At 41.6% G+C, this 21,739-nt stretch overlaps 2 protein-coding genes across 7 annotated transcripts; both read left to right on the top strand.

The window, feature by feature from the left end:
• The first annotated feature begins 202 nt into the window (after window positions 1-202).
• On the top strand, window positions 203-10,577 carry smad5 (SMAD family member 5). 5 transcript variants are annotated; one of them, XM_005933252.3, is made up of 7 exons: window positions 203-509; window positions 4,140-5,085; window positions 6,225-6,515; window positions 7,354-7,461; window positions 8,606-8,827; window positions 8,910-9,166; window positions 9,496-10,577. In XM_005933252.3, exons 2-7 carry the CDS (start codon window positions 4,683-4,685, stop codon window positions 9,637-9,639), a joined length of 1,425 nt encoding a protein of 474 aa, XP_005933314.1. In that variant the 5' UTR covers window positions 203-509; window positions 4,140-4,682; the 3' UTR covers window positions 9,640-10,577. The 5 variants fall into 5 exon arrangements, with proteins under 5 accessions (XP_005933314.1, XP_005933315.1, XP_005933313.1 ...); XM_005933253.3 differs by lacking the exon at window positions 203-509 and adding an exon at window positions 525-932; XM_005933251.3 differs by lacking the exon at window positions 203-509 and adding an exon at window positions 525-1,030.
• A 1,299-nt stretch (window positions 10,578-11,876) lies between these two features.
• Window positions 11,877-21,585, top strand: syvn1 (synovial apoptosis inhibitor 1, synoviolin). Of its 2 annotated transcripts, none has more exons than XM_042225105.1 (16): window positions 11,877-12,083; window positions 12,766-12,911; window positions 12,995-13,087; window positions 13,220-13,372; window positions 13,767-13,815; window positions 14,773-14,876; window positions 15,305-15,431; window positions 15,531-15,630; window positions 17,001-17,066; window positions 17,184-17,300; window positions 17,494-17,663; window positions 17,905-18,057; window positions 18,147-18,293; window positions 20,017-20,200; window positions 20,378-20,490; window positions 20,582-21,585. In XM_042225105.1, the coding sequence occupies exons 2-16, from the start codon at window positions 12,780-12,782 to the stop codon at window positions 20,776-20,778; spliced, it is 1,905 nt and encodes a 634-aa protein (XP_042081039.1). In that variant the 5' UTR covers window positions 11,877-12,083; window positions 12,766-12,779; the 3' UTR covers window positions 20,779-21,585. The 2 variants fall into 2 exon arrangements, with proteins under 2 accessions (XP_042081039.1, XP_005933312.1); XM_005933250.3 differs by having other exon boundaries at window positions 11,878-12,087.
• Window positions 21,586-21,739: the final 154 nt, after the last annotated feature.

Here is a 21,739-nt window from a genome sequence, read left to right as displayed (position 1 = left end):
TCAAGTTATTTTAGTTTGTGAAGAAAAGTATTAATCCACCTTTAAAAAATACATATATCTTACGTTTTTATTTACAAATGCTGTAGGTCTGGTTAACTCACTTGAACACTTCTTTGTTGAAGTGACTATCCCAATGGGATGGGAGGAAGGAATCGGGAGAATCCCACTTTATAAAGCAAACCAGTAGGCTGTGATATTCCTCGTGAGGTTGTCGGGTGCTCGCTAGTGGCAGAGCACGCGCACTGCATTTCATTCGGAGTCCGCAGACTGAATGAAGAATCCGCAGCTTCGACACTGTCCTGTGAGAAAGTAGCGGTTCGTCTACGGGAATCGTCGTGGAATATTTAGTTCTGTTTTGATTCCTCAGGTTCAAAGGGTTAACATCGCGAGGGCTGGCGAAGTGTCGAACAAGTGACTATAAAGGACAACAATACACAACAAACCGCAGCCCTCCAGACTGAGTGGAGCCAGCAACTTGTGAGACGTTCCAGAGCCGCAGCACGACCACCGTAAGACGTCCAGCTTCAATCACTTAAACATCAAAAGCAGAAAAGAATAAATGGAAACGTTTCACTTTCATTTCTTATACGTTTTTAGCTGCCGGCGTATCATTTAACGTTATATTTTCGATATTCGGGTCGCAAATGTCAAGATGGAGAAAAGTTAGCTCACTTGGAACAATCTGACCTATACTCAAGAAAAGTGACCTGATTTTTTTTTCGAAAAGTAAGCGATTGCTTAGTGGTACATTAAAAGCTGTTTAAAACTAGTGTTAATGTTTAGTGTCTTCGCAGTAAGAAACTAAATCCTCACGGACCTTAACGCCAAAGCGAGCACTAGTTTGTTGGGACAGCGGAGCGATATTTACTCCGCCTTCCCAGACTATTTCACTCGAGAATCTGGAGGACATGGCACGGAGAGACGGAACGAAGGTGCTCTGAAAACGAAAGAAATGTATACAAAAGTTGGGATTACGGGCTAAATGTTTACAAGAAAGATCACTGTCATGATTCGCACGCATTGTTGAAAGGTATGTGGTTATTTAACGGTTGAAATAAGAGAGTAGACTTGAACTCCAGGGAGCTACATCAGCAGGACACAGAGAGGCTCGGCGCTCCGTTCCCCTCGGAGAGCTTGGCTAACAGCTAACATAGCTTAGCTTCAGTTGTGAGAAGTTCAAAAAGTTTCTGGAATGGAGGAAGAGGAGGAAGGCTGAAGTAAACGTTGTCAAACTACTAAGAGGCTGAATACGATGACTCCCCAAGTTATACTTGATGATAAAACGATTATGGTAGACTCTTATGTAAATGGTTGTTATGAGGTGTTTTAATTAAAAACTTCACGCTAAACAAGATGTGTTCTGTGAAAGCAAGCTAAGCTAGTTAGCAAAATCTCGATGCTACTTACATCAAGTTGCTACATACCAGAGTTAGCTAATGCCAGTGGGATATTATATTATATTGTGACCGTGTGTATTTTCGTGGAGCACTTGGAGCAGTACTAAAAGCTATTTTTATTGCTGTTTCTGGGGTCTGTGTATAATTAGATGCGTCTTTCTGAATGCCTTTTCTCTCTTTCTCTGGTGGTGGTGGGGGGGGGTACTGAATCGTCCTTCCATATTGTCTGTTCCGTGTTACTTCATGTTTGACAAGCGTTAAGGACGGATTACACGCTGTTAAACAAAGTAGTGTTGTCAGGTTTTCCAGTTTTTTGGAAGTTTTTTTTTTTTTTGTCTTTTTGTTTTGCTTGCTGTGTGCGTTTTATGTAGACATCTTTTAAACGTGATTAAAGGAATTCCTCAGGCGTGTAATCCAGAGCAGCCCAAACTGATGAACATCTATCAACGATTTGAGAAGCTTCTAGGGTGCACTTCCTATTATTAAAGTACATCTCATTGTTTCCCGCCATGCTTGGAGATGGTATTTTTTTTTTTAAATTTTGTATCCATGTACATATGTGTATATGCATTTTCTTAATGCATCTATGACCTATATATTTTCTGTGATTCATAAAGAGTTTTCCCTGGGTCATAGTGGGATTTTGAGGATTTTACTACCCGTTTAAACACGACTGATCCACAAGTCTTAACCTTTGGTTGTTATATTAGGCTATTTAAAAAAGGTATTTTATGCTTGGGGAAATGAAACTCGACTTGGGAACAACTAGTTAAGAAATCCCAGTGGTGTGGTGTTGTAGTGTTTTGTTTTGTGTTTTTGCCCTTTAATAGTTTTTATATATCTGGCAAGCAATCCCTGTCATACTAAATTGGTTCCACAAAGAGTAAACTCATGGTAATTTTTGTAAGAATGTAAGCCACTTTTACTGAGGGTTAACAAATAAGTACTTGTCAAAATGCGATGTTGTAAAATACATAGCACCCTAACTGATAGTGGGTAGTATTTTTAGGGTGTTAAAAAAAAGGGGGGGGGGGGTCTTGGATCTTGGCATAGATGTATTTGTTGCTATTCTTCTCACGCACGCACATGGAACTAGTTGTAATAAAAAATGGAAACCGATGGTGTTGTTATTAACATGCCAGTACTGTAAACTACAGATAAATCTGTGATAGGCCAATATCAGCCCACTGATATCTGTCTGAATCTGGTTAACATACTTTAGTCGAGACTGATTTGACACAGAGAATAAGCTATCGTCGTGAACTGTTTGTCTTTTGAAAAGCTCAGCTTTATCTGAAGGATTGGCATGAGAAATCTTATTTAATGTAGTCTTTGTAGCTACAGTGTGTTTATCCACAAGTTTGGATGTGTAAATTGATTACTTTACTAACTGAACCATGAACTTGTGTGTCACTTGGAATCTGAAAAAGGCCTATCCACATGTAGGAAGAACTGCTTTAATGTGGCCTGGTGACTTCCAGAAAAGCTCCCAACATTTACATGTTGATATGGGGTTTTTTTCGGTGTGTGTGTGTCCTGCTTTAGGATGTTTCTCTCTGCTTTCATGTGTGTGGAGAACAATGAGTAATGGGAGTGAGTGCAGTGCTGTTGGACAGCTGTTAGCTGGAAGGGAGGGATTGGGCAGAGATGGGATGAGGGAGGAAGCAGCTCTTTGTGGTTACATCCTTTTTGACTAAGGCCAGTTTCACAGCCCAAACAGCTGCTGCTGCAGGCTGCATGTGTTGACCCTCTGTCTGCTCTGTCTGTATGAAGGGGATTGAAGTGTTATATGTCATAATTGCCCGAACTCTCAACATCTCTAGAGCAGTCTGAGACAAAGGTATCTTGGTGCAGTGCATCAGTAGTGAGGGGTAATCAGCAACTCTTAGTTTTACTTTTTTTTTTTTTTTCCTTTCCCAGTGCAAATACTGAAGAGAGAGGTCAGTATTTTGTCTCAACTGTCATGTTATTTATTTGAAAAGTAGTTCAAAAATTGACTGAGACTTCACTAGGCAAAAAACAGATTTTCTTTTATTTATTTTTTTTAAAGTAGATTCTCCACATGCTGCCTTGAGAGTTTTTCCCTTATGTGGCATAACTTGTACCAGTCAGTTCAGCAATCATTGTTAGTCCGAATGTAGCATCTATTCTGCTCTTTCCTCTGCCAGTGTGATCACAGCTGTGTGTCTGCCTCTAAGCATGAGTCCACCAAAAGCAGAATGTCCTGAAACTTGAAGAGGTGGCACTTTAAAAAGAGCTCATTAAATTTTGGTCCCGATCCAAACTGCTTTCCTTATTTTGTTTAAATGGGGAGTTGGCCTTGAGCACTCTGTAGCTGCCTTTCTGCAAAATTGCTTGTTGTGTGACAAATGATCATGTTAGATGCATTTTAGGCCATATGGCTGTTTAGTGTTTTCCATGTGCATGATTGATCTCGAGTTTGAGATGGAACGCGTTTCACATAACTGAGTCATCTAAGTAGTGATGGTGGCGTTTCTGTGGAAATGTATCAGATCAAAAATAGCACAAAGGGTTTTCTTGAATTCCCAAACCCCCACCCCGTGGATCGAGAATAGTGCTTCTCTAAGTGGGTTGCCATAAAGAGTGTTTCATGTCATTAAACAAAAAACTTTAACAGTTGCTATAAAAATGTTTAGAAAGGTTTGCTTGTTCATCTAGATAACAGTAATTTCAAACTTTACATGTGTTCCTGATCTTTCTCTGATCTTTTGTGTTTTGCAGAAGGCTGACAGAGGAAACCCTGACTGTGGGCAATTTGAATGAAGTTAGCCAAAAGAGCATTGGTAGTTCTCAAGAAATGAGCACTTCCTTATAAGACGTGTGTCAGACTTGCACCAGTGAGGCCTGCTGCAGTGTATCAGTTCAACATAAGTCCTGATTTGAGCTCCTACAGACTACACCCCCCCTCTCCATCAGTGGTAGTGACCCAACTCCGGACAGCTTGCTGGAGGGCCCTTCCTGAGCAGCAGCAGCTGCGTCCTGCTTGCTCACTCCTGGCCCTCCCCTGCTTCCTGTCCTTGGTCAGACAAGGCTAAAATCTCCTCTCCCCTCACCCCACCCACTCATCGGTGTTGGCTTTTCATACTTGCACACTTATATTACTCACTCAAGCAACTTCTTTTGTTGATCAAACGCTCACAGACTGTGTTGGGTTAATAACGCTCTTTGGAGATTACCTGCTGACTGATTTTTGGCCCCCTTGCATAGGCCCAGTGTCATCGCGAAGGAAAGTTCCTCTCTTTTACCTGCACTACAACTTGCAGAATGACTTCCATGTCTAGTTTGTTCTCCTTCACAAGTCCGACAGTCAGGCGCCTGCTCGGCTGGAAACAGGGAGACGAGGAAGAGAAATGGGCAGAAAAGGCAGTTGATGCACTTGTGAAAAAGTTGAAGAAGAAGAAGGGTGCCATGGAAGACCTGGAGAAAGCGCTGAGCTGCCCTGGACAGCCCAGCAAGTGTGTTACCATTCCAAGATCACTGGACGGCCGGCTGCAGGTTTCCCACAGGAAGGGTCTTCCTCATGTTATCTACTGCAGAGTGTGGCGCTGGCCGGATCTACAGTCCCACCATGAGCTCAAGCCTCTGGACATTTGCGAGTATCCGTTTGGCTCCAAACAGAAGGAGGTGTGCATAAACCCATATCACTACAAGAGAGTGGAGAGCCCTGGTATGTAATTTTTCTCACCTTAAACAGGTTCTGTTTAATCAACCTTAGCTTTTATATTTAAACAGACATGTAATGTTAATGGTTGGTGTATATACGATTAAACCTGTGTTCTGTGAGGCATAGTCATCACATAATTTGTTTATTTGCAGTCTTTCTAACATTTCTAGCCTATTGTTTCATTTTGCTTTTTGCCTTTTAACTTTCAAATACAAGATGGATTAAAGCAATTTAGAACTGTGCACATCTCTCAGTAAACTGTAGAGCTGGTAAACAAATCTACAAAGGTCAGGAGGCTGTCATCACACAGGCCTTTTCTGCCCGCCCCCTCCATTTCACAGAAAATCAATATCACTAGCTCTGGGAGTCTTATTAGATTATATGCCTCAGGCATTCCAGATTGGGTGTGGCATCAGAAAGCAGTGTACTAAACGCATAAACCACTCAGACTAAACTCCCAGCACTTTCACATCACTTAACCCCCCCTTCCCCCTTTTCTCCCACACCCCATCATATACACTTACACACCCATGGATGACCCTAAAGATACAGGCTTTCTGATACTACACTGGTTCAGGATTGCAAGGTCTGTATTGACCGGTTCAAAGATGCAGATCACTTGTCGGTGAGAAGACTATATTTCAGCCTTGGAGCCTGGACTCTTAAAGTCAGAGTAATATCTTGCAAAGGGAAACCTTCAATCCTTTTTAAGGGTAAAATTAAATGTGAAGGACATCTTGTTCTTATGTATCAAGAGCTAAAAATAACATTTCAAGACTCACTGTTGTTGTTCAGTCATCTCTATTTCAACATACAGGTTGGAATTCCTTCAGTTATTTTTGATAGTAGCATTATTAAAATCATCATATTAAAATACTGTAATAACGATCTCAGCATATACAGTGTTCTACACATTAGGTATTTTCAGCCTCTACAAGATTAATCTATGCTGCTTTCTGGTTTTAATTATTTTCACGTAAATTTTAATTGTTTTGGGCTTGCCCTACTCCTTAAAAACTTAGTTTTCATGAATTGTGAATTCCACATGGTGATACATCATGTGTGCAGTTTCTTCTTTTTTTTTTTTTTTTCTTTTTTTTTTTCAGCACACTTGTTTAATTCATTTTTCTTCTTCCATCCAGTGCTTCCTCCTGTCCTGGTACCACGGCACAGCGAGTTCAACCCACAGCACAGCTTGCTGGTACAGTTCCGTAACCTCACCCACAACGAGCCACACATGCCCCTGAATGCCACCTATCCAGAGTCCTTCCAACAGCCGCACAATGGGGGTGGCAGCAGTGGAGGAGGTGGAGGTGGCGGCAGCTCTTTTTCCATTTCTCCCAACTCTCCATATCCTCCTTCTCCAGCCAGCTCTGGTACTTATCCAAACTCTCCTGCCAGTTCGGGGCCCTCAAGTCCATTCCAACTCCCAGGTACACCAAATACACTCCTCCACCTGACCCTGGGAAAGTTGCCAAACCATTGTTTTTCTGAATTGTCACTGTCATGTAGCCAACAAATGTCTGACTTTTGATAAACACTGGTCTCTCAGGATTTCTGTTTTTCAAGTTGCATGATGCAAGGGGGGGGGGGAGTCTGTTTACAGTTGTATGGTGAAAAAACAAATGATGTAGCCAGGCAAATCCAGTTCCATCCACCAGCACTGGTGCTCTTAGTCTAGACCAGTGGTTCTTAACCTGGGTTCGATCGAACCCTAGGGGTTCGGTGAGTCCGGTCTCAGGGGTTCGGCAGACCCTCCACCGTGACATGCACCGCTCATTTTGTGCACCAATAAAAAACATATCTATGTCTTGAATTTGAAAAAAATCATATTTTATTTTTCACTAAAGAGGGGTTCAGTGAATGCGCATATGAAGCTGGTTGGGTTCGGTTTTTGTTTTGTTTTTAAATTTTTTGTTTTTAACAGCAATTTAGGATTTAAGTTATTTATCCTGCAAAGCTTTGGTTGGCTTTTTGAATGCTGACAAGCATCATGATCCACTGAAATGTCCTTGTTGCAGTTTTAAGTAGATGTTTTGTTTCCTGTATGCCTCACTAAGGGCTTGAAAAGCTCATGTTGCATCTGTCGGGAATGGGTTAGCATGTGGCTTAGCAAATGAGGGATGTGTGTAATCTGACACCATTTCCGGGGTACAGATCTTGTCATGATTGTTCTAAGGAGTGTCTATGGGGATTTTGTGTGCGTGAGAGCGAGAGTACATTTGTCAGCAGCAGCAACTGGTCCCACTAACTTCTCTCTTAATGTCTCAGCTGACACCCCACCACCAGCCTACATGCCCCCTGATGAGCCGATCGGCCAGGAGCCCCAGTCCATGGAAACGAACAGCAGCCTGGTACCGCAGAGCATTGCCAGAGGTGGTGAGATGTGCTCACAGTTATACTGACAGTAGCAGAAATATACCAAACCTGTTGGTATATCTCAGCTTCATGTATAAGTTTCCTTTCCTCCTTAACTAGCTGTTAAATTATGAACAGAGTTTAATTTACAAAGGTCTTGTTTCTTCCTCATTTTTTTTTTTTTTTTTCTCTTCAAATCAAAGTAGTGCTGTCTCCGTTTTAGTTTATGGGACACTTTTTACACAATCTTCCTTTAAACCTGGTTTATATCTTTCAGTTGTAGTGGTTAACCCATTTGTCAAATGTGTAAATGTTCTCGTGTTTGAGACCCAGATAAGTCTCTAGGAGGGTTATGTGAGGTTGGGCAGCTGCGGTACGACTCTACTAAATCAAACGTTTTGTCCAATGTGCTGTCATGACCCCCTATTTATAAGCTATTATGCTTAAACCTAAACATAACAGTTTCAAGTCCTTTGACTCATTTAACAGAACACTCTTATTGGATAAGTGCGAAGCAGCTCTCTGTTACATTCATGGTTATATTTAGGAAAATATGTTTTAATATCACTTGGACTATTGACTCTGTCAGCGTTTTGCTGTGCCCACATTTAAAAGGTGTTTTGACAACCTTTTTAAGCTGATATGCAGGGCTTTGACATTTTTCAGGCCCTTGCCAAAAACAGTTCACACATTACTGAGATTTACCTGGTGCTTGTAAATCTCTGTATAACAACATTTTACTGAAGCACAAGTATCGCTACACTTCATGTCTACCAGCAGTATTTGGTTTATGAGAGCTGAAGTCGGGAGTGAGTCTATGTAGGTTGACTAAATTAGAGCCTCTATGGAGCATCACATCATTGTACTACAGAAATAAGAAAGATGTGATGGCTTTGGATTTATTTAAACTTGCATGATCTCTGACCAGACTGTTGGTGTAGACCATATGTTAGGACTGGTCTTTTAGAGCTAGTTGAGGTAACCTCATTGAATGTAGTTTTACATGAGTTGGGTTAACAGAGCTTTGCTCCTAGTTACACTTTTCCTCTTTAACCATAATTAATAAATCTCGTAGTTTATTTAACCACGCAGTCGTGTACTGTCTGGATTGTCTGAATTCATTTCAAATCCATGTTCAACATCTGTTGATCTTACCTTTTTGCAGATGTGCAGCCAGTGGAGTATGAGGAGCCCAGTCACTGGTGCTCTATTGTCTACTATGAACTTAACAATCGTGTCGGAGAGGCTTACCACGCTTCATCCACCAGTGTGCTCGTGGATGGCTTCACTGACCCCTCAAACAACAAAAACCGCTTCTGCCTCGGACTGCTGTCCAACGTCAACCGCAACTCCACAATCGAGAACACCCGCAGACACATTGGCAAAGGTATGACTAATAACCCCAGTAAGAGTAGGAAATAAGGAAATGATGGTGATTAAATGTTCTTACACTTTTGTTTGTCGTCCAGGAGTGCACCTGTACTATGTGGGAGGGGAGGTGTATGCAGAGTGCCTCAGCGACACCAGCATTTTTGTTCAGAGTCGTAACTGTAATTACCACCACGGCTTCCACCCTACCACTGTGTGCAAGATCCCCAGTGGATGTAGCCTGAAGATTTTCAACAACCAAGAGTTTGCTCAACTTCTGGCTCAGTCTGTTAACCATGGCTTTGAGGCCGTCTATGAGCTTACCAAGATGTGTACAATTAGGATGAGCTTTGTCAAGGTAAGGGTTTCATGCTGTACACGTCGAATAAAGACGTTCTCGGTAATTTCTTGATTCCTCACTAATTGTGAGTCAGACCACAAGCACTTCAAAACCTGACTTTCTTTTTGCTATAAGAAAGTCAGAAAAACAACCTACCAAAGTACTCCAAGAAGTACACCTATTTGGTAGATTTCTCTAGTCTGCATTAAGTCATGATGAGACACACACACGGTGAAAACAATACCAGCCACACTTTTGCTTGATTTAATAAGTGCAAACATCATCAGTCACTGTCATTGTGTAATATGGTGTACCTTTTGTTTTTTTTTTTTCCCCCCCCCCCACAGGGCTGGGGAGCAGAGTATCATCGACAGGATGTCACCAGCACCCCCTGCTGGATCGAAGTGCACCTGCACGGGCCGCTTCAGTGGCTAGACAAAGTGCTAACACAAATGGGTTCTCCTCTCAACCCAATCTCTTCTGTGTCCTAATACTGGACTTGTGAGAGCCTGGGAGACCCGTTATGAAAATCACCCCCCTCGCCCCCAAAACCCCTCAATGATTTCTAATTTAAAACGGTCTTAATGGCTGAACTGTTTACACTTACTTTGGGAAGGGATTGGCTAATAATTCAACAGCACCTGCAGCCAGCATCCAGTTGTTGAAATGGCATCAATGTTGCAAGAAAATACCTGGAGAAAGATGAGAATATGCCCAAGTAGCAGTGACGACATGGACACACTACTGCTTGACAATGCTACAATACCTACAAGAACTGAGGGCTCCATTGTCAAGCTTGAATCTGTCAAATGTTAATTTTTTTGCATCAAGTTTTATTGTTTGACGAATAACTTTTTGTTTCTCCATATGTGTAGTTTTTAATGAAGCAGAACTGTTTCACTACTCTGCCTTGTGTCTGACAATTTGAAATTTTACAAAACACTTTTCTTACGTTGTTGTCTCAATGTCAAATATTTACAATAAAGATATAGACATGACTATGTTTACCATTAGACTCAGATATAACATGCTTTCTTTTTATAGTCTCTACTGCTAGAATTGAACACTGAGCTACTGCCTTTTAAGAAAGTTATGTATGCCAACCTGATAGTTTTTGATATGGGAGATCAATCACTGAACAAGTTTAACATGCCATAAGCTAACAACATTGTGAATGTTACATCTGTCGTAATAGAAGTAGTCATATATGATATAATCAGAAAGTGGACGCCATCATTATTGATTCTTGTTTGTACTCTCGTGTTCAAGTAAGAGTGGCTGTATTTTCCATACTCACTGTATTAACAATATTGTGCACTCATGAATTTTATGGAGGCATGTTGGATGGGTTTGGCGTGGGTACCAAGGCATTATGTTGATAAATAATTTGACCTCCTTTGCTCAATGAAATAAAGGGGTTGTCTGGTAACGGAATAATTTTAGTTTTGTACTTTTAAGTATTTTTGTTTTTAAATTTTTGACTTTTGGCTCAGTCGCATAGAGACGATAACCTCAGTGTGCAACAATCTCCTGCTTGTGTTGGACAAAGGCATTTCCTGTGAATTTTTATTTTATTTTCCTCTTGTTTTTCTTTTTGTTTTAAGTAAAAATACTGTTTCTATTTCTTCTTTTTTTTTTTTTTTCTAAAGTCAAGTTTTTATTTTTACTTCAGGTAACAAAAATGTCTTTAAGTTACCAGTTGATAACAGCGATAGCTTATTGTTCTGTGCTTACGTCTGGTCTTGGCAAATTGGCGACAATCAGTCAAAACATACGTGAGCAGATGGATTCACCGTACACAGTGGTTTGTTCTGATAATGAAAACTGATGACACACCATCCAGCTTTCTCCATGGAATCATTCTATCTATGGCTGATCGCTTTGAATAGCCTTTATTAGATGTAAAGGGTTGTGAAAATACACTGTCACCGTGGTAAACTCATAAAGGACAGTGAATTGTAATGACTGAAAGATTAAGTACACAAAGTCCACAGCTTATTTCTGTTTACAGTACGGCTTAGTGTCAATAAATCTGTTATACAAGAATAGCATTCTTTTTGCTTTCCATGAGGTTAAAGCACTTGTTGGCTGAAATGGAGAACTTAAAAAATGTTGAAATGTTTGTTGATATTTCTGTATTTCATGCAGCATGTCTCAATAAGGACAGCATGCAGGATTCCTTCATATTCATGAGGTAGGTACACGCAGAACCTTTAGAAACAATTCAAGTTAAAGGAAATTTTTCAATAAATCTTTCAGGAAGCTTTATTCAAATCTATAATCAGCTCTGAATAACAACATAGCACAAATATTTTTCACCTATATATATATGTGTGTGTGTATACGTGTCTACCTGAGCTTATAAATAAACAAAAATAGATATAACACAATGAGTACAGGAGGTTACAGAATAGCAAGTTGCCCTTTTTACAGTTTTTCACCGCCAGACCTGAAGCGTTAACCAATGACGCATCAGCCAGTCAACTTCCTATTGGTCCACGTTTCTATTTACCGTAAATATCCTAAAAGGTGCGTCGCTTAACAATACAGTAGAGTGAAACAAACCGCACCTACAAACACTGTTACGCGATATAGGGGTCAAACACTAATATTAAGTCGTGACTAAATACTGTAAATTAAGCGTCCCTCTATCTGCTTTTTATAGCGATTACCGGACATAAGAACACAAGCATGTCGTGAGACACACAAATTGGTCTTGCGTCAAAATAATTTTACCAACCGGATGTGAGGTGGCTTCTAGTGAGCAAGCCAAAGATAAACACGTATACAGGCAGAAAGGGGTGAGGATAATAAATATTACAGGGAGGGTGTTGTGAAAGAGCTGAAATGGAGTAGTTGCTGATAATATACAGTTCGAGTAGGCAGGGATACATCCGACAAAGGTACTAAGGAGAAAGTCTACCACAGACATCGAGTAGGTGAGTCCCGCAGAGTAGTGACAGCTGCAACGGTAGCAGCTAGCAGGCTAACGCTAGCTAAAACTGGCTAACTAACACAGTTAACTGTTTGACAGTCTGTGGAGCAGATAACATTATTAACCAAGACAATCGTATCTTCGGGTATTTGGATAATGTGTAGCTTCTTTATATTTGTGGTTTTAGCATTTAATATTTCTTGAAAACCTAGCAGGTCAGTCGGCTTTCAGACTTCATTGGCCCATTAGCTTTAAAAACAGTAAGCTACTTAGCATCTGTATACGTGGTTTTGTTTGATTTTTCTGAAGAGGGAGTGTAGCTGTTGTTTAACTAGCTTTACTATAAGTTATTCCTGATAATTGTAATGGTCAGCTTCAAAACTTCAAAAGGAAGCGTCATTGATGTTTAAATATAAAACGTTTCTGTATTTTTTTTTTTTGTTTAACAGCACAACTATATTTCACTATGAGTGCCAAAACCTTTTGACCATATACCCTCATAAAGTCTACCTAATACATTTTATTTTAAAAGTCGTTATCTAAGTAAAACGAACATGGCATAAAGACGCCCCTCCCCCCCAAGCATATCACTTTTATTTGCATTCTGCTTTAGTGTATTTGTCAACTTTCACAAGCATTAACCTGTTCTTCCATTCCTTCTCCATCTGTTTTCCCTCCACAGCATCCAAGGCCAAAATGGTGCGAGCAGCCTTAGTGACTGTCACCAGTCTGGCGTTGACTGGGGCCGTTGTGGCACATGCTTATTTACTCAAACACCAGTTTTACCCGACTGTAGTTTACCTCACCAAGAGCAGTCCCAGCATGGCGGTAAGATTGGAAATGAAGTCAAATGTTCCATGTTTTGTTTTTTCTGTAAATTCTTTAAATTTTCCTTTCTCTCCTGGTATCAGGTGTTGTACATCCAGGCATTTGTGCTGGTGTTTCTGCTGGGAAAGTTTATGAGGAAGGTCTTTTTTGGTCAGTTGAGAGCTGCAGAAATGGAGGTAGAGATATCTTTTATGTTCAGTTGATTCATCGTGACGTATTTAATTTAGAATTTATTGCACGGTCTTTATAATACTGCTGAGACTCTTTTGTTCATATGCATTTGAACATTCTTTCCTGGCTACCCCCAGCATCTCATCGAACGCTCGTGGTACGCTGTGACCGAGACGTGCCTGGCTTTCACTGTGTTCAGGGATGATTTCTCTCCTCGCTTCGTCGCCCTCTTTACCCTCCTCCTGTTCCTTAAGTGCTTTCACTGGCTGGCTGAGGATCGGGTGGACTTTGTGAGTGATGAATGAGAAAGCGCTTCCTTGTCTCACACAATGCACATAAAACACACTCCAGTGCATCTGTGTACAGGACATTGCTCAAAGGTAGAAAGGAAGTGTGGGACACCGGGTGGAACAGATGGTGTGTGGTTAAGGGTGTGGAGCATTGATATCATTGTTATTGGAGATTTTATAACTGATGATTTTATTAGAAATTAAACATAAAGAGCCTTTAGCATGTTGTAAATTAGATGACTTGTAATTATATTAAAACTGCCATTTCAAAAAGAGCTGTAAGTTGCAGAATGTAAAGCATACAGATTTATACGATACTCTGAATCTTATGTAGCATTTGAGTGTATTTAGCTTTGCATGTGCTAACGGGTCTTTTCAATCCTTTTTCTGTCAGATGGAGCGGAGTCCCAACATATCATGGGTTTTTCACATGAGGGTTTTATGTAAGTAGACATCAGCACAGTGGAATATCATTCATACCTCACTTCTGTGCCGGCTTTCTTTTTGTCTTTCATTTCTCCTTTTGGGCAACTGTCTCTTCCACCAATTGAAGTCATAAATCTTTAGCTAAGTGAAACTATATGCAAATGTTTCTACTTGCACTACAGGCCACCTGCACTGGTTTATTTGTAAGGCCAGAACATTACAGTGGATAACAGTAACAAGCCACAGCAGTTTCCTGAACACTGCAAGGGAAGCTGGTCTGTTACAAAAAACCTGCTGTGTTCGTTTCCACCTCTATGTATTTAGTCTCAGATTATATTAAAGTATAACATAAAGAAAATTGATCATATACTGACCTTCATGATGTTTTAGTGCTCAAACGAACTGTTTAGCTTCTTTCCCTTCATCCCTAATTCAGCTTTCTTATTGGCTGGTTAGAGTTGCTGTGTGTCACAGCCACAGTTAACCAGAGTTTTGTGCCTCAGATGACTGTAGGGATTTCTGCTCTCTGTGACATCATGCAGAGTCAAGAGCAAACTGTCTAATTGAATTAATTAATTTTCATCAGCCTCTAGTATCTGAGCTTTTGCCTCAAAAAACTTTTATTTACTCTGACCACCTCTTTAAGCCATGCAGTCTGCCTTAGTCTTGGTGTTGTAATAGGATGCCTTGATATTAATAAGTGGATTTAACTGCAGGTGGCATCATTGCAAAGTGAAATTCTTTAGGAATAAGGGAATATGTATAAGCTAATGACTTATTTGTATTTACAAACTGTAAGTGAACAGCAGACAGTTTGTGGCTCTGTCAGCGTGATAGGTTTCCTTAATCAAATCCAACACATATTCAAGTTTTGCAACATCATTTTTGTTTAGACTTCCAACTGTCTGCATGCAAACTTCGAGCTGAGAAACTGGTTAGAAAAATACTGATATGTGCTCCTTTACTTTCTGCAGCTCTCATGGGACTGCTGGGTGTCATGGACTTCCTGTTCGTCAACCATGCCTGTCACAGCATCATTACCCGAGGCGCTTCGGTCCAGCTTGTGTTTGGATTTGAGGTTTGTCGTGAGCTGAAGCTGAATTGAAACTGTTGTGCATGCAAACAATAAGCTAGCTTGACACGTCTTTGGCTGTTTGAATCTCATTCTCATATATATATATATATATATATATATATATATATATATATATATATCACGATCACAGCAGCCATTTTTGATATGAAATAGTAGGTAAACACATGTATTATACTGACATTAAAAACATTCTGTTCAATTAAGGATCAGAGCTTTAATAAATGGGATTAGTGTTTTTTCTCTGTGTCATAATGGTTGCTGTAAAATGCGTCTGCTCTTTAGATTTGAACCAGTTGCTGTGAGCCTCTCACTCTTTCCTTCAGCTGGCCCATGTGGGGAAATGATGGATACTCATCGGTTGATACGTGCACATAACAACCAAAACAAATGTTTGCATTTGTTCTTCTCAGTATGCCATCCTGCTGACCATGGTCCTGACAACCTTTATCAAGTATCTTCTGCATACTATTGACCTGCAGAGTGAGAACCCCTGGGATAACAAGGCTGTCTATATGCTTTACACTGACCTCTTCACAGGTGCTGTATTCAGTTGGGGTTCAAAGTATAAAATGCTGAAATTGTTCTGGGATTGTGGTGGCAGGTGTTCTTAAATGTTATCTGACATCTTTATTCCAGGTGTGGTCAAAGTGTTCCTGTACATTGCTTTCATGACCATCATGATAAAGGTGCACACCTTCCCTCTGTTTGCCATTCGGCCCATGTATTTGGCTATGAGGTGAGCGATTCCTTTACTACTTATGATCAAAATCTTCATGATGTTTTTACCATTGGTCTGTGGTGTTGGGCTTTATACACAGTTCAGTTTGAGGATTTTCATTTAGTCATTTAAAACACATGAGACACAGTTATTGAATTACAGAAAATATACTTTTATGTTAGACCAAATTTGTTTTAAACATGCCCAAAATTTCAAATAAGGACGACTGTGTCAGCAAGTGTCCCTGAGCAAGAAGCTTAGGCTTCAAAGCTCCCATTATGTTTAAATTCATTGGAAAACAAAGTTTTTGTGCTACCGGAGAAAAGAGCAGCACCAGAGAGGCAGTGGAAATGTGGAGAAAGAGAAACTAGAAAGAAAAATTATCATGAGTGACCAGAATTCCTGCTTGAGCTTCATTAGTCCTGTTATCTTTGTAAAAATGGGACTGCGAGGACTGTCGTCACCGTTAATTTCAGCCTTTTGAATGAATGAAATAAAGCCAGATGTATATCTGTTCGGCACATTTGCCTACAGTGCTAATAATTATTAGAGTGGAGACAAAGTGTAATTTCTCCTTCGTGTTCAACAAAGATGATTGCTGAGAAAAGAAAAATGCTTATTTAAAAGGACCCATGATGCTTTTATTTTATGTCGTATTTGTATAACATTCTAATTTGTTAAATATGGTTTTGATTCTGGAGTCATTTAGAGCAAAAAAGAGGCTTTTTTTCCTTCCCTTGTGTCGTTGTCATTTAGTGTCCAGATCAGGGTAGAGGGTGTGTTCACAGCAGCCCCACCCACCTGCTGTTCTAAAGTCCTGTCTGTGAGGGGCAGTCGAGAAGAAAGCTGCTGTGAAAGGATGGGAGCTTTATTCATTTCAGTTCAATAACGCATCAAATCACAACAGCAGTCGCCTCAAGATGCTTTATATTGCAAAGTAAAGACCCTATAGTAATATAGAGAAAACCCCAACAATCAAATGACCCCCTTTGAGCAAGCACTCAGTGACAGTGGGAATGAAAAACTCCCTTTTAACAGGAAGAAACCTCGGGAAAAACCAGAGTTGGGGAGAAGCATCTGCCTCCACCGTTTGGAAATGAGGGGCAGCACCAAAGCCCAGTATAAGAGAGACAGAGAGAGAGAGAGGACATGAATGACATGAATCATGCAAAGCTGTCCAAGTAGAGTCCAACAATAGCAGTTACTTTAAAATCTTTATCGAAACCAGTTAGATAACTACTGTAGTAACTAACTAGATAAGTAAGTTAACTAATAGAGGAGACTTGAGTGCTTTGTCCTTAATTAAAATGACATTTTTCATAATGAGACTCTTTTGTATACCACTGAATATGTTGTGATTATTGCTTCTCTTTTCTTGTATCTTGCAGGCAGTTCAAAAAAGCTGTAACAGATGCTGTGATGTCCCGGAGAGCCATCCGCAACATGAATACGCTGTATGTACACGTCTGGTTTGTAGATGTGAAATCAAGGCCCAGAATAATGGAGTGACTAATGTGTCCTCTGGCCAGAAACGTTGTTCACTTCCGCCTCTCTCTTCTGTCTGTGATCAGATACCCCGACGCTACTCCTGAAGATCTGCAGGCCTCAGACAACGTCTGCATCATCTGTCGAGAAGAAATGGTGACTGGAGCCAAGAAATTGCCTTGTAATCACATTTTTCACTCCAGGTAAGTTCTGTGGTAAAAGGTCTGAATCAGCAAGGAAAGATTGTAGGCTGCAAAGAAAAACAAACAGTTCCATGTCAGAGGTGGTCAGCATTAAACACAGGACCTGCGTTTAAACAGAAAAGGAGTGAGTGTGGCAGACTGAACATGACTTTGTGTTTGAAAGGTTTGTGTTTTTGTCCTGTCCTCCTTCCAGCTGCCTGCGCTCTTGGTTCCAGAGACAGCAGACCTGTCCCACCTGCCGCATGGACGTACTCCGTGCTACGAATAACAACCAGACTCCGGCTCCAGCCCAAGCTCCGCCTCCAGCCCCGGCAGCCCCTGCCAACGCCCCTGCAAACGCCCCTGCAGGCCAACCACCAAATGGTGAGAGTAAAAACAAGACCAGGTGATCGCAACTCCCGTGTTTGTGTTGCTTTCAGTGGTACATGAAGGTCATCCACATTATACTGCAGAGCATCAGTAATGTGGGTTCTCCCAGCTTGAAAGCAGCCATTGGATAAAAGTAAACTGAAGTGGGAACGTGGTTTTAAAGCAGCTTATGCAATAGGAATATTCCACTATGTGAGAATTTAACTGTGTTCTTTTGTCCTTGTATTTTCTCCAGTGGCTCTAGGCATGTTACCAGGGTTTCCTCCCGGCATCTTCCCCTTCTGGGGTCCCTTCCCTGCAGTGCCTCCTCCTGCTGGAGCAGCTGTACCTCCAGCTCCAGGTGCTACTGATGTTCCACAAAGCAGCACAGAGTCCACTCAGACAGCTAGTAAGGATGCCTCCTGTAGCTCCTGAATGTAAAATGAAAGAGACACCTCTGAGTGATTGGGCTTTTGTTGCTTTTGTTTTTCCCTTCAGGCACCACCCAGCCCACAACATCTACTGCAGATTCTGCTGCTACGGCAGCAGCTCCAGGATCAGCAGTGCCAGGCTTCCCATTCTCTTTCCCCCCTCCTCCCTTCCCTGCTGCACCATGGCTCCCCATGCCACCACCTCCTCCCTTTGGTAAGTGTTAGCAGTTTTCCAAATATTGTGGTCTATCCTTAAATTCACATTTAGAGTTTTTGCCTGAGCAGGCTGCTGTTCAAGGATACTGGCGATGATAATATCTGTATGAGTGACTTTTTTTCTGCACAAACGCATCTTTTCTGTTCCTTATGATCTAAACCTTGGGTAGGTTGGTTCATTTGTCACACCAAGGTGCCTCGGTCCTGTCAGACCTCTCATAGCCTGACTGTTTTGTCTTTTCAAACATGTATTTGGATTCTGGCAGTTTTGTGTAAAGCATCAGTTTTCATGAGCATTCTTAACTTCTGGGGCCTCTCTGTCAGTGCGCCCCAGGGTGGCTGTGGCTACAATGTAGCTTTCCATCACCAGTGTGTGAATGGGTGGGTGACTGGTTGTGTAAAGCGCTTTGGGGGCCTTAGGGACTAGTAAAAGCGATATACAAGTACAGGCCATTTACCATTTTATTCAAGCTACAGGGTAAATAAATGATGCAAACTGGATACATCGCCATACTTACAGTTCTGAGAATGACACAAATATTAGTTTTCACAAAGTTTGCTGCTTCAGTTTTTATGATGGCAATTTGCATATACTCCAGAATGTTATGAAGAGTAATCAGATGAAGGGCAAAGTCCTTTGCCTTGAAAATGAACTTAATCCCAACAAAAACAGTTTCCACTGCATTTCATCACTGCCATAAAAGGACCTGCTGAGATCATTTCAATAATCTTCTTAACTCAGGTGAGAATGTTGGTGAACACAAGGCTGGAGATCTTTGTGTCATGATGACTGAGTCAGAATAGCAGACTGGATGTGTTAAAGCAGCATGATGCGTGAAATCTTTGTTCTTCCTATTAACCGTGGTTACCTGCAAGGAAACTCATGCAGCCATCATTGTGTTGCATAAAAAGGGCTTCACAGGCAAGGATGCTGTTGCTACTATGATTGCACCTAAATCAACCATGAATACTTCAGGGTGCCCAAGAAAGTCCAGCAAGTGCCAGGACGTCTCCTAAAGATGATCCAGCTGCAGGATCGGTGGTGCCACCAGTGCTGAGCTTGCTCAGGAATGGCAGCAGACAGGTGTGAGTGCATCTGCACACACAGTGAGGCGAAGACTTGGAGGATGGCATCAAAGAAGCCGCTTTTCTCCAAAATAACCATCAGGGACAAATTGATATTCTGCAAAAAGTACAGCGAGTGGACTGCTGAGGACTGGGGCAAAGTCATTTTCTCTGATGAAGCCCCTTTCTGATTGTTTGGGGCATCTGGAAAAAGGATTGTCCGCTTTACTGTCTCATGCCAACAGTAAAGCATCCTGAGACAATTCATCTGTGGGGCTGCTTCTCACCCAAGGAAGTGGGCTCAATGCGTCATAAGGCCAAAGTAATAACTAAGTGGCTCCCAGGCCTTAATCCAATTGAGAACTTGTCGTCAGTCCTCAAGAGGTGGGTGGACAAACACAACAAAAATTGTGATAAACTCCAAGCACTGATTATGAAAGAATGGGTTGACAGCATGCCAGGGTGAATTGTAGAGGTCTTGTGAAAACCAATATTTGTGTCATTCTCAAACGTTTTGGCCACGACGGCTATAGGAACATCTTGAATTTAACTGAGTGTCTGCAAATGTGTCCCAAAGCTCTGGCAGCTCTTGGTTAAGCGTGTTTGTTAGCGTGTCAGTGCTGTTACAGTTCAGTTTATTGTCTTCTCTCCTACAGTGTCCTCGATGCCTCCTCCCCCTCCCTCCTTGTCCCGGCTGTCAGAAGAGGAGCTGAGGGAGCTGGAGGCAGAGGGTCGGCGGGGCCTTGAGGCCCGACTCCAGTGTCTTCAAAACATCCACACCTTGCTAGACGCTGCCATGCTCAACATCCACCACTACCTCAGCACCGTCGCAACACTCACGTAATGGATAGATTCTCTTACTTTTGATTAGATATGAGGAATCTGTAACTATTTAACTCAGTTCAGTGCTTCAAGAGATACAGTGATGTGCCAGGTTTGGTCCTCTATGCTGTTTCCTACATAGAATTTTGAGCTTATTGCTTGTTTGACCGTTTGTGCCTCTGCTGATTTCTCCAGTCCTCCTCGGGCTGGCAGCACTGGAGAAGCCAGCGGGACGAATCGCACTGCCTCATCTTCCACAGCTGGAAGTAGCACAGAGAGTCCCAGCACGGACAGGGACTCGTCCGTCTGTAAGTAACTGGTTATCGCCTTTCAAGTCTTGTTTTTCATAGGATTTAACAGTGGAGAGAAGTTCAGTAACCGTGACGATTCTGTTTCCAGCCGATCAGGTGAACGGGGCAACACTTTCCTCTCAGTCCGCTGACTCCACTGAAAGAAAAGAGAAGATGGACGAAGGAGTGGAGGACGGAGAGGATGGAGAGCCAAATGCTGCTGAGCTGAGACGCCGCCGCCTTCGTAAGCTAGAGACAACACCATCGTCGTCGTCATCGCCTCCCTCTCCTCCTCCAGACAACTGATCCACTTGTCCCGACTCAGACATATCACTCTGGACCAACAGGAACTCTTGAGCTGGTGTTCAGTTGCTTTGGTTCTCCATTAGCTTTCTTCCACAGGTTCAGGTTTCTAACTGTGTCGAGCTGGACTGTCAGAAAATCCTTGTGGACTGTTTCTGCGTCAGAAAGCAATAGCACCTGCTTTTTGTTTGTTTTGATTTGCATCATCAAGGACTGCTGCAGTAGTTGTACTGCAGGCATTTGTCAGCTTACTGAGACAGAAGAAGAAATGTCCTTTCAAACCAAGCTGTGGTTGATCAGTGTGGGAGAGGCCATGCTGGGTTTGTGTTTGGTAGTTTTACTGTCAGTGACGTCTTTGCTTGAACTTCCTATTTTAATTCGTCTGACATTAGGTCCCGCGCTCCTCATCGATGTGTTACAGAGGACATGGATCATCAACCAATCCAGTGAATTCAAATCAAATGAAACCAATCAGCTTCCTCTGCTGTCTTTTCATTTAACATGCATCATTCTTCTGTTTCCTGCATTCTCAACACGTTACCACTGCAGACACTGTAACATACTGATTTATTTGAATGTGTACATACTGTATAAAGTTTTAATAGGATGATCTGTACATAATGCAGAATAAACTGACTGAAATTGCAGTGGTACAGAAGTTGTTTGCAAACTGTTGTCATAGAGGTGGGATTGTTACAGTGAAGCTCAGTGAGTGTGAGCACCTCTCATCAGGGTTTCTGTTTAAGTGCGTCATTGTTGCCTCTGAGCTAGAGATTGGGGTGTTTAATTAAAACTTAATGCTGATCTAAATGTCATCACGTCTTTATGAGTGAGCACCTTTAGCATTTGATTCCAGCGTCTCTCATTTGCTACACTTAAGTAATAAAGATTGACAGAACTAGGGCTGGGTATCGTTTAGGTTTTATCCGATACCGGTGCCAAACCGGTACTTTTGAAACGGTGC

This window comes from Haplochromis burtoni, unplaced genomic scaffold, assembly GCF_018398535.1.
Source record: "Haplochromis burtoni strain Fernald_Lab_line unplaced genomic scaffold, NCSU_Asbu1 Contig_159, whole genome shotgun sequence".
Taxonomy (NCBI): Eukaryota; Metazoa; Chordata; class Actinopteri; order Cichliformes; family Cichlidae; genus Haplochromis; species Haplochromis burtoni.
The sequence above is the reverse complement of the archived record's forward strand: the minus strand, read 5'-3'. Positions and strand labels throughout refer to the sequence as shown.

Bases quoted from the DNA above. Each gene is read 5' to 3' on its own strand.
- smad5 (XM_005933252.3), top strand. From the start codon at position 4,683: ATGACTTCCATGTCTAGTTTGTTCTCCTTCACAAGTCCGACAGTCAGG. The intron at 6,516-7,353 runs GTACACCAAATA...TTAATGTCTCAG, and splicing joins AAGTCCATTCCAACTCCCAG to CTGACACCCCACCACCAGCC. The intron at 9,167-9,495 runs GTAAGGGTTTCA...CCCCCCCCACAG, and splicing joins TTAGGATGAGCTTTGTCAAG to GGCTGGGGAGCAGAGTATCA.
- syvn1 (XM_042225105.1), top strand. From the start codon at position 12,780: ATGGTGCGAGCAGCCTTAGTGACTGTCACCAGTCTGGCGTTGACTGGG. The intron at 13,816-14,772 runs GTAAGTAGACAT...TACTTTCTGCAG, and splicing joins TTTTCACATGAGGGTTTTAT to CTCTCATGGGACTGCTGGGT. The intron at 20,491-20,581 runs GTAAGTAACTGG...TTCTGTTTCCAG, and splicing joins GGACAGGGACTCGTCCGTCT to CCGATCAGGTGAACGGGGCA.